At 35.4% G+C, this 12,500-nt stretch overlaps 1 protein-coding gene across 2 annotated transcripts in view; it reads left to right on the top strand.

Annotated features, from left to right (window-relative positions):
- The window catches only part of PlexA (plexin A), a 247,326-nt gene that overhangs the window by 229,313 nt on the left and 5,513 nt on the right, over nucleotides 1-12,500 (top strand). For both annotated transcript variants that reach the window (XM_035861544.2, XM_035861545.2), the window contains exons 3-9: nucleotides 7,440-8,171; nucleotides 8,282-8,407; nucleotides 8,538-8,999; nucleotides 9,180-10,858; nucleotides 11,018-11,231; nucleotides 11,467-11,650; nucleotides 11,819-12,500. The exon at nucleotides 11,819-12,500 is cut by the window's right edge and continues 29 nt beyond it. In XM_035861544.2, the coding sequence (XP_035717437.1) occupies nucleotides 7,440-8,171; nucleotides 8,282-8,407; nucleotides 8,538-8,999; nucleotides 9,180-10,858; nucleotides 11,018-11,231; nucleotides 11,467-11,650; nucleotides 11,819-12,500 (4,079 nt within the window). The remainder of the gene's footprint in view (nucleotides 1-7,439; nucleotides 8,172-8,281; nucleotides 8,408-8,537; nucleotides 9,000-9,179; nucleotides 10,859-11,017; nucleotides 11,232-11,466; nucleotides 11,651-11,818) is intronic.

The following is a 12,500-nucleotide window of genomic DNA, read 5'->3' as shown; positions in this document are numbered from 1 at the left end:
CCTCCTACATTTTTTTCTTCCTCTTCTTCTTCTTTTTATCAACGTATCTATACTATATACATAGTAGTATACTTCCTTTAAAATTTTCATTTAAAACTTTTCACTTCTTATCTTTCCCTTTCAAGGAAATTTTCTTTTAGTTTTATCGTTGCAGCTGTGGCATCGAATAATATCACGCAAAAGTCACGTACTTTTTCATTTTCCACGAAAGGTAGGAAGGAAGATAGAAGAAGGAAGAAAGGAAGGAACAAAGCGAAGACGTAGGGGAAAGGAAGAAAAAGAAAAAAAAAAAAGAAAAAAAAACTAAGGATGATCGTCTACTACGTTCCTAGATCGAAAAGCCATTGCAAACTACATATCTATATATATAGTATATATATATATATATACGTACATACATATGTATATACATTACATACAAGGAACATACATATTCTCTTCTCGTACTTCCTCGATCGTAGGTATCCTCGTTCAGAAGAGCATTGCCCTGTCACGAATGCGCGAGACATTTTGACAGAACGCGAAAACGTGCGTGCCATTGCCATTGGCCATCGAAATCCGTATCTTAAGCTACTTTCACACACGTGTCTTCCTACTTTTTTCATTTTTATTTTTTTTTTATTTTTTTCTTTATTTTTTCTTTTATTTTTTTATTTTTTTTTTTTTTTTTTTTTTTATTCCGAACTCATTTCAATGGAATAGATATGAACAATAAGGGAAAATAATCAAATTTCACGGTTCGTTCTATTTTTCTTTTCTTTTTCTTCTCTTTCTCTCTTTCTCCTCTTCTTTTTTTCCATTTTTTATTATTTTCATATATTTATCTATTTATTTATAATAACAATAATAATAATAATAATAATATATCTCGTTATTCATAATGAAAATTCATCTTAGAATAATTTTAAATCACGATCGAATTATTTGCCCCCTTTGAAAATGAATATTATCATTCTGATAACAACGAAGTCAGTCGTTATCTCTAAATAATCGTAACGATAAACGTCAATTATACGATATAGATATATATATATATATACCTATCTGTATATTAACATAGGATAGAATCATTACAACGTACCTCGATACACTGTAATTCTATCGATCATCATTTACACTGTAAATATTCAAATATCAGAATTTACCTAATTAACAGGTCAATCGGTGTTTATCTAGATAATATGGGTCTCTCTCTTTGCTCCCCCTCTCTCTCACTCTCTCTCTCTCTCTCTCTGTCACCCCGTAACAGTTGTGTTTGCGAATTATGCGTTTTACCCTAGTAGTTTGTTTATCTTCACTATCCCTCTCCCCTCCACCCTCCCCCCCTCTCTCTCTCTCTGCCATTTATTGCAAACAATTTGTTGGAAAAACGTTTATATATTACATACATATATATATCGTATATATATATATATATATATCGTATAATTATCAATAAAATCATTGTAACAATTAACACAATCGGATGATATAAATTAATAATAATATATAATGGAGAGATGTTACTCGTATAGAAAAAAAAAAATAAATAAAATATTGATACTTTTTGATGTGATAATTGTTCGAAAAAAAAAAAAGAAGAAAGAAAGGAAAGAAGAAAAACGAAAGGAATGTGACAAAAAGAAACGAATAAGGAGAAAGAATGCGAGTAAAAAAGAAGGAAGAAGAAAAAAAAAAAAAAAACGGAAAATCGTCGAAGACGCTTAAACCATGGATTTTCGTAGTAACGAAAGCCATTAATGCGCACGAACATGCGAACGTGTTACGATGGCCGGGTACGACGTTACTTTAGTAACATGCACCGGCTCTCGAAATCGATTCAGGAATGTCGACCGCCAATTCCTTTTTTATTTCAAGCTAAACGACCGATTGCCGTTTGCCGACATGTAACCACGACATACATACATCATGTATACGAATCGAAAAAGGAGAACCATCTGAGAACATGACAAAAAAAAAGAGAGAGAAAGAGAGAGAGAGAAGTATAATAAAGATAGGCAGGTAATTAAGATATACATATAGCTTTCTCTCTCTCTCTCTCTCTCTCTCTCTCTTTTTCTTTCTCTCCCTCTATCGGAATAGTCCTAGAATAATTACTATAATTATTATTTATCCATACGTCACGTACATGATGTTTTCTCGATGACAAAGGCAAGAAACACGAAAGGAAAAAAAATGGAAGAGAAAAAAAAAAAAAGATAAATAAATAAAAATATGTTAGCCGGATTGATTCAACCGATAACATAACCATCATCGTCATAATCATTATTATTATTATCATCATCATGATCACCATTATGATCATCATTGTCGTCGTTGTCGTCGTCGTCGTTGTCGTTGTCGTCGTGATCGTCATCGTCATTATTATTATTATTATTATTATTATTATTATTATTATTTTTTTTTTTTTATCATCATCAGGAGCTTCATCAGCATGATCACCATCCTGATCGTTGTCATCGTAATTCTTTCGTACGAAGCTTCTAGTGGTTTTTCTCCTTCTTCAACTCCTCCCTACTATTTCTTCGTTCCTCTCGATCCAGCAAAAGCAACAGCAGCAACACCAACACCAACACCAACACCAACACCAACACCAACACCAACATCAACACCAATATCAGCAACAGCAACAGCAACAGCAGCACCAGCAAGCAACAGCAACGTCTCCTATCCTTCCTCCTCCTCATCCTCCTCTTTCTCCTCTTCTTCTTCTTCTTCTTCTTCTTCTTCTTCTTCTTCTTCTTCTTCCTCTTCCTCCTTCTCCTCCTCCTTCTTCTTGTAAGTATTTCTGACCCCAGATATAACCTCCGCCTCGACGGAGCCTCTGCATGGCCATTAAGAAGCTTTGTGTGTAACATGCAGGTTCACCAAGAAAGGTACTCCTAACCCTTTCCTCAAACCTCCTCCACCTCCTCATCTTCATCCTTCTCATCTTCATCCTCATCCTCTTCTTCTCATACTCTCATACTCTCTCTCTCTCTCTCTCTCTCTCATTCTCTCTCTCTCTCTCTCTCTCTCTTTCTCTCTCTCTCTCATTCTCTCTCTCTCTTGTCTCTTTCTCTATCTTACCTTCGACGAGGACACGAAGTTTACAAGCACGTTCACCGAACGCACACAACACGGGTTAGAGAGGGATGGAGGATGAGTCGGAAGGAGGGTGGGGGATAAGGAGACGAAACTACCGAAGTTTTCTTTACTCGACGAATAGCACGATTAACCGGCAGGATGGCGCCGCGATACTAATCATCCTCGTTATTCTGTACCACCGAGAATGCAACGAGAGAAGCTACCGAACAAGAAGAACAAGAAGAAGAGAAAAAAGAAATAGAAGAACAAAAAGGAGAAGGAAGATGGGAAGGAGGAGGAGGGAAAGGAAGAAACTTGACTCTTGTACTACTACTCTTTGATTTTTATTTTTTCTTTCTAATTTTTTTCCTTTTCTCCTGTTTTTCTTTTCTTTTTTTTTTCTTGTTTTTTTTTCTTTTTTTTCAACGGATATCATCGAGTATAATATATTCTTTAGTTTTTTTTTTTTTTTTTTCATATCATTAATTAGTGCAGAATAAATAAACAATTTTTAATTTATTGTACAAGTAGTTAGTAGCTCGATCGCAATCGTTCGTTCTCTTTTTCTTTCTTTCTTTCTTTCTTTCTTTCTTTCTTTCTTTCTTTTCTAAATCTATTGGTCGATGATATCACGAACTCGATACTACATCGTTTTTCGATTATTAATTAGCATCAAATAATTAAACAATTTTTATTATACCAAGTAACAATAGAACGATCGCAATCGTTCGTTCATTCGTTCTTTCTTTCTTTTTTCTTTTTTTTTTTTTTCCTAATTCTATTAGTCGATGATATCACAAACTCGATACTACATCGTTTTTCGATTAATGTCGAATGATTAAACAATTTTTGTTTTAATAATTATCTAAATCGCAATCTTTCGCTCTTTTTTTTTCTTTTCTAAATCCAATGATCTAATGATCGATGATCGATCACGAATTCAATTATTCTCTTTTGATTGGTAATTAGCGTGAAATAATAAAAAAAAAAAAAATATATATATATATATATATATATATATATACATTTTTTTTCTCTACAACTGCATAGATCCCAATTGTTCGTTCTGTATGTTTCATTTTGTATGTTTCATTTTGATCAAAATTTACGCTCGAATCCATTGTAGTTAGAATTGATTAATAAGAAGTAATGTCTACGTTGTATTGGAATTTTTGTATATTTTATATTTTATATCCAATTAAAAAACACGCATATGGACACATGTACGTATATAAAAATAATAGCACGCTATTAGTTTGTAATAGTGCACCATCGTGCACTATTAAAGTTTCGCAATAATAAAAAAATATTTTGTTTATTTGAATAAAAAATATTGAATAAATTCCTACACGTTGACGTAAGCCAATAAAATATCTAAATACAATAATAGTTATTATTAATTAAATAAACACGTCGTTTTTCTCTTCTTTTTTTTTTTATTCTTTCTTTCCAAAGAATCAAACAGCCAAATTCAATACTTTTTAAACCTGTATAAAAACTTCTATATAAAAAAAAAAATTCTTTTTAAATTAAACAAGCCAATCAAAGTTCTCATGATATGCCTGACGATAAAACATCCTGATAATTATTATCAATCGTCCTGATAACGTCCTGATGATTATTATTATTAATCGTTTTAACAAACACGCCAAGTTTTCTGATGTTCGACAACCAATTCGATAGCTTTCTTTTTTCTTTTTTTTTTTTCTTGAAAACCCATGAGATCTAGATATAATATAAAATGAGGGGGGGAAAGAAAAGAAATGAAAAGAAAAAAAAAAAAGAAAAAAAAACGAAAACAAAATTAAGTGAGCTAAGACAAGTTCGTCGTCTGATGTAATAAAACTCCATAGGTTCTTCAAATGTAGTTTTGTTCTGTATCAGGAAACAAACCAACAAACCAAGAAGTAAAATAAAATGAAAGAAAATAAAATAAAAAGAAAAGATTGAACCCGTCGTATCTCTATCTCTATCTCTCTCTATCTCTCTCCGATGGCCGTACTCTATCCTTTTTCTTTTCATTTTGTTCTTTTTTTACCTCCAAGAATTTTCCATCACCGTTCGTTTCGTTTCCTTTTCATTCTTTGTTTCTGTCAGTTTAGAAAACTACAACTTTAGAATCGATCAGACCGGTGGCATTACTTTTTCCTTAAAGTTAGAGAAAGTATTTCGATCTAATCGTTCTTTTGCCAAACTACAATTAACGTTCGTACGAATGAAAAAACGTACGTAGAAAATAAAAATAGATATAAATAAATAAATGAATGAATAAATGAATGAATGAATGAATTAATTTATCCGAAGCTCATTATTATATATATATATATATATATATATATATATGAGCTTCGGATAAATTTTTAAATGATCCCCGTATATTACTAATTCATTGATTGGTGCGTTCAATATGAACGATTTTTTTTCTTTTCTTTCTTTTTTTTTTTTTTACGTCAAACATAAATGTATATAAACAAAATATGAAAATACTGTTAGATAATTCTTATGGGCTTGATCATTTTGTTAATATTCTTAGAGAAGGAAGGAGGAGAAAAAGAAATGATGAGAAAAGAAAAAAAAACAAACAAAGAAGAAAAAGAAGGAAAAGAAAAAAAAACAACCACAATAATAACAACAACAACAACAACAACAACAAATGATGATGTTGTCGTCGTGAGATGTTGCGTTGTTTGATCAGTGATCCTCGTAGATTACTATTATTATCATTCAGGTAAGAAGTGGTCTGACCTTTTTATTAAAATCACGAGTAATTCTAGCTGGTAGAAGAAAAATAAAGAGAGAGAGACAGAGAGAGAGAGAGAGAGGGATGGAGGGAGAAGGAGAGAGAGGAAGATAGACAGATAAAAAGAGATAGAGAAAAGCCGCGGAATTTTCTCTTCTGTCGTCATCTTCGAAACACGAAAGAGGGAGAGAAAAAAAAGAGAGAGAGAGAGAGAGAGAGAGAGAGAGAGAGAGACTCGTTCATTCTCCGAGATTTAATTTGCAACCCCTCTCCTTTAACCCTGCCATCTCGCAACCGAACTGATCCTCCTCACCGCATACTCCCCTCTGTCCCTCTGTCCCACCCACCCGACTCCCCACCCCCCCTTTAACCGCGACCACGAATGAGACTCGCGGTAAAGTCCAAGGAAATGAAGCAGTGCCACGATGCAAGCCTCCTGCTGCTATTGCTGTTGGTTGCTGCTGTGTTACTGTTGTTGCTGTTGCACCTGGATTTGCAACGAAATAACGCGGAGAAAGACGAGAAGTAAAAGTCGTTAACGACGATGTTTCTTCGACGTAACGTGGATTTTAAAAGAATATGCTAGAGAGAGAGAGAGAGAGAGAGAGAGAGAGAGGAAGGAGATATATATATATATAGTAGAGAAAAGGATAGAGATATTGGATAGAGATCTTCTTCCCTTCTCGTCGCTAATACTACGAACAATTTCAGACAATGAAAATAAATTACTGTGTTCTCATTGGAGTAGTTTCATTCCACGTCGCTATTACGTTGGCCACGTGAAAAGGAAATTTCTGCTTTTTTTTTTTTCTTTTCTTTTCTTTATTTTTTGTCTTTTCGTTTTTTTTTCTTTTCTTTTCTTTTCTTTTTTTTTCTTTTCTTTTCTTTTTCTTTTCTTTTCTATTCCTTCGAGATTCTCCTACGAAATCCCAGCTGATCAGTTGCATATGTGTGTGTGTGTGTGTTTATGTGTGTACGTGTGTTTGTGTGTGTACGTGTGTTTGTGTGTGTACGTGTGTTTGTGTGTGTACGTGTACGTGTACGTATACGCACGCACATTTGAAAAAGTAAGAAGGAGATAATAATAGGAAGTTTCTTAAGATATGTTCTATATATATTTCTGTATGGGAAGTAAATTATAAAATGACCATAAGAGGTGTTGTTGTTCATTTTTTTTTTTTTTTTTTTCTTTTTCTTTTTTTCTCATGAAAGGACTAACAAAGTTAATACTTGAAATGAAACATTGATTCTCCAATATAACTATCTTGATATTTTATGAAATCAAGGATAAAAAAAAAAAGAGATTTAAAAAATGTGGGATAAAATGGATTTGCATGAAGAAAATCTAAATTGAAAGTATATTTCTGTATGTGAAGTAATAAATTATAAAATGACATGAAAGTGATAGATCGTGTGATAAACAGTCGATTAATATGTTCTTGTCAATCTTAATTATTAAACACTTAAATTGTCAATAGAATTGATGGAATCATTCTAATCAATCTCGTCGATCGTGCACGCGAGTTATCTTTGAAATGAAATAAAAAAAAAAAAAAGAAAAAAAAAAATTCAAAAGAAAAAACCCTTGATTTAAACTAATGCAACTACTGCGTGTTTTGTTCCATTTAAACAGGTAGTGGTGGAGAGTTCGAGTTTAGCCCTTGAGTATGGCGACCTGGCGATCGACCCTGATTCACCCGTGAACCCGGACTTGCTCTTCGACTCGCAACTAATGCACCTGTACGTACTCACGAGGCAGACAGTCTCGAAGGTCAAAGTGCAAGAGTGTTCGGTTTACAAGACTTGCTGGGATTGCTTGGGTGCTAAGGATCCTTACTGCGGTTGGTGTTCCTTGGAAAATAAGTGCAATTTACGAAGCGACTGTCAAGACGCCGCTAAGGATCCACTTTATTGGATACCTTACAAAAGTGGTAGATGTACTACAATAACATCGGTAACACCTGATCAACTTCAACGTACCACAGCAAGAACTTTGGAATTGGTTATTGATAATCTTCCAACATTGTCCGGACAATTTCTTTGCGCATTCTCGGCATTGGACAAGACATTGATAACGAATGCATCGAGAAAACCATATGGAGTTAATTGCACAACACCAAGGACCGATCTTTTACCATCAATACCACCTGGCAAACATCACTTTACCGCTAAACTCTCGGTCCGTATGACCAACGGGCCAGATCTCGTTGCAACCGATTTCACTTTTTTCGATTGCAACACGTACAGCTCTTGCACCCAATGCGTATCCTCGGATTTCCCTTGCGACTGGTGCGTCGACGGTCACAGATGTACACACGATACAGCTGAGAATTGTCGTAACGATATACTCGTCACTGGTGTCAACGTAAGTGTACAACGTCTGTTACTTGAAAGATTTCCTTTCTCTATGAGGATTATAATGATGATGATGATGATGATGATGATGATGATGATGATGATGATTTGTTTTTGCAGAGAATGGGTCCAAGTTATAGAAGTGGACCAGGATTTTGTCCGACTATCAATTCTACGGATTCGCAAGAGATCCTTGTATCTTCTGGTATTAAAAAAGCAATACGAGTGAAAGTGCATATCATAGGGGTAGGTTCTCAGAGTTCATTGTGAATTTTTTTCTTTTTTTTTTTTTTTTTCTTCCTCTTTTTAAACGACCGAAATAATAATTCGATGATTATAATGAATATGTCTAAATGTGAAATAATATATTTTGCAGCAATTCATCATACAAACACGATTCGTATGTCAGTTCAATATCGAGGGTCGAGTGACCAGTGTAAACGCGAGACTTTTGGCCGATACAATCTACTGCGACGAGACAGAATTTTCTTACACGTCTCGTGCACCAAATATCACTGTACCATTCGCAGTAATCTGGGGTGGCTCGAAACCTTTAGATAATCCTGACAATATCCACTTGGTGATATACAGATGTCGTGATATGGCGGACAACTGTGGTATGTGTTTAGCTCTGGCACAGAAATATGGCTGCGGATGGTGTCAGAGTTCGGATAAATGCGAGGTCAAGGATCAGTGCGATCGTGGTTCAGGTCCGTGGCTGGATAGAAATCAAACTTGTCCAAATCCAGAGATACATATGTTCGAACCACAAATGGGACCATGGGAGGGTAACACCAACATCACGATACGTGGTATAAATCTTGGCAAAACGTTCAAGGTATTACGAGCTATGTATTCAAAAATGTGTTTCGTAAAAATATAGGTAGTTCTTTTTTTTCTTTCTTTTTTTTTTTTTAAATCCATCAAAAATTTTAACACGTTTCATACATCTTTGAAAAGTTTTATTTTTTTTTACGCCGTCAGATAATTTTATCCGTTCGTTATTAAAATTTTCTAGGACATCTACGGTGGCGTGACAGTCGCAGGAATAGTATGCCAACCATATTTCGAATTATATATCCGTACAAAACAGATAGTCTGTCGCGTCGATGGTCCAGGCGACTTGAAAGACAGACGCGGTCCTGTAATCGTCAAGATCGAAAATTTCCATGGTCAATCGGGTACCGACTACGAGTTCGTAGATCCAAAAATAATTTCTATATCACCTAAGTATGGGCCATTGAGCGGCGGAACGGTAATCAAAATAACTGGACAATATATGAATGCCGGTAGCAAGATTCGTGCTTACATCGATAAGCTTCCTTGTTCGATAATAAGCGCAGAACCTAACGAAGCCCTTTGCATGACCAGTGCCAGCGACAGGAAGAGAAGCGGCACGTTGAACATGACCTTTGACGGTGGTCATCGTCTTTACGATGGTTTCTTCGAGTACGTAGATGATCCAACGATCAAAAGCGTGGAGAGCGGTGTGGCAAGTCAGGTAAAGATAGCAAAGGGTATACCAGCCGGTGGTATAAAGATCTCAGTAACAGGAAAAAATCTAGGGTACATTCAGAGCCCGCAAATGTACGTCTATTACGACGAGAAGATGTTCGTGTCGGAATGCAAGGTGATCAGTCAGGAAAGTATGATATGCAAGTCACCTACGATCGAAGTCCCTGAAAACGTAATGTTAGATGCTGAGAAACCTCACCCGTTGGAATACGGTTTTCGAATGGATAATGTAACCGGCGTACAGAATCTTACACAACACGGTTTCAATTCATTCCTACTCTATCCAAATCCGATTTACGATGTCTTCGACGAAGAGGTGAAGTATTACAAGAGTGATTACCTGACGATCAACGGTCAACATCTGGATCGAGCTTGTCAAGAGTCTGACGTAGTCGTACAAATTGGTAATTCCTTCTGCAACGTAACATCCTTGTCAAGGCAACAATTAACCTGTCGACCACCATTGACCCAACCACCGGCATTAGACTCTGAAGGACTTCCTAACAAGCAAGAATTGCCAGAGGTGATAGTGATCGTAGGCGGTACACTTCGTTATACAATTGGAAAGCTCAGTTATGCTTTGCCAACTGGCTTGAATGGTCCATTATCAAAGCCAGCGCTTATCGGTGTAATAGCGGCTATCGTTATATTAGTATTCGTCTTCATCGCATTCCTAATAGCTTATAGACGAAAATCAACGGAAAGTAACAGAGTATTGAAGAATATGCAAGAACAAATGGACATATTAGAGTTACGTGTAGCTGCTGAATGTAAAGAAGCTTTCGCCGAATTACAAACGGAGATGACCGATCTTACTGGTGATTTAACAAGCGGCGGTATACCGTTCCTCGATTATCGCACATATGCGATGATGATACTCTTCCCAAGTGATGACAATAGTCCGGTACTTCAATGGGACAGACCAGAATTGACACGTAAAGAGAAAGGTTTACGTTTGTTCGGTCAATTGATAATGAACAAAACCTTTCTCTTACTTTTCGTTAGAACATTAGAAAGTAATCGTTATTTCTCAATGAGGGACAGAGTAAATGTAGCAAGTCTCATAATGGTAACCCTTCAAAGTAAGATGGAATATTGTACGGATATTCTAAAAACACTTTTAGCGGATCTAATTGAAAAGTGTACGGAAGGAAAGAGCCATCCTAAATTGTTTTTGAGAAGGTAATAACAATGATATAAATTAATTTAAACAAATATTTATCGTCGTATAATTAATTTATCGTTCGTATTATAAATTCTTAATGAATCGATCTTTCTTTTCTTTTCTTTTTTTATTTTTTCCTTTTTTACTTACTTTCTTTCTTTCTTCGAACATTCCAGAACGGAAAGCGTCGCGGAGAAAATGTTGTCAGCATGGTTCACCTTCCTACTGTACAAATTTATGCGTGAATGCGCTGGCGAGCCATTGTACGTACTCTTCAGAGCAGTAAAACAGCAGGTCGACAAAGGTCCGGTCGATGCGATCACGTCCGAAGCACGTTACTCCTTGTCCGAAGAGAAATTGATCAGACAGTCTATTGACTTTAAACCAATGGTAAGAAAAACAGAAAAAAAACACACGGACACAGAGACACAGAGACACATACATAGAGAGACATATACACGTTACGATACCCTTTAATTATAATGTAATATTATAAGATAGATGATAAGTAGAATTTTTGAAAGGTTCTTCATCAATCCTATTGACTTTATTCTTTTTTTCTTTTAATTTATTTATTTATTTATTTATTTTTTTTTTTTTCTTCTTTTTTTTTGTTCATATACAGACCGTTTACGTCTCCATATCGCAACAAACTGCTTACGTCGGTGGAATCGATCCAAATACGGAGAACGTACCTGTTAAGGTTCTCGACTGCGACACGATATCTCAAGTTAAGGAAAAGGCATTGGATACCATTTACAGAGCTACGCCTTACAGCCAAAGACCCAGGAAGGATGATTTAGATCTTGGTAAGAGATCATCCTCTCTCTCATCTCCTTTTTATATCATACATATATATATATATATATATCTATTCCTTATATACATATGTATATATATATATATATATTATGTGTGTGTGTGTGTGTGTGTGTACATATATACTGATATATTCACTCTTTTACTTTTAACGTTAGAATGGCGAACCGGAGCATCTGGTAGATTGATCCTATACGACGAGGATACAACAACAAAGACGGAAGGAGAATGGAAAAAGAGAAATACTTTGAATCATTACAGGGTACCAGATTCGGCATCCTTAAATTTAGTATCTAAACAATCCTCGATTTATAATCTATCAATCCTTTCGGAAAAAACTGACAAATCACATAAATACGAGACATTGAATCTGAGTAAATTCAGTTCGGCCAGTCCGCCATTATCACGTGCCACATCGCCATTAAATCAAAATCACGACGGTGGTATGAAATGTTGGCATCTTGTTAAACATCATGATACGGATGCAAGAAAGGAGGGCGATCGTGGTAATAAAATGGTCTCAGAAATCTATCTAACGAGGTTATTAGCCACCAAGGGTACATTACAAAAATTCGTCGATGATCTATTCGAGACAATATTTAGCACTGCCCATCGAGGTTCGGCGCTTCCTCTTGCTATTAAATATATGTTTGACTTTATGGACGATCAAGCGCTACAACATGGCATATCTGACCCCGAAGTGGTCCATACATGGAAAAGTAATTCTTTGCCCTTAAGGTTTTGGGTTAATCTTATTAAAAATCCAAATTTCATCTTCGACATACACAAGTCAAATATCGTCGACTCGTGTCTATCCGTCGTGGCGCAGACGTTCATGGA

Source organism: Vespa mandarinia, chromosome 2 (genome assembly GCF_050613455.1).
Source record: "Vespa mandarinia isolate Hongniang chromosome 2, ASM5061345v1, whole genome shotgun sequence".
Taxonomy (NCBI): Eukaryota; Metazoa; Arthropoda; class Insecta; order Hymenoptera; family Vespidae; genus Vespa; species Vespa mandarinia.
This window is presented reverse-complemented; position numbering and strand designations above follow the sequence as displayed.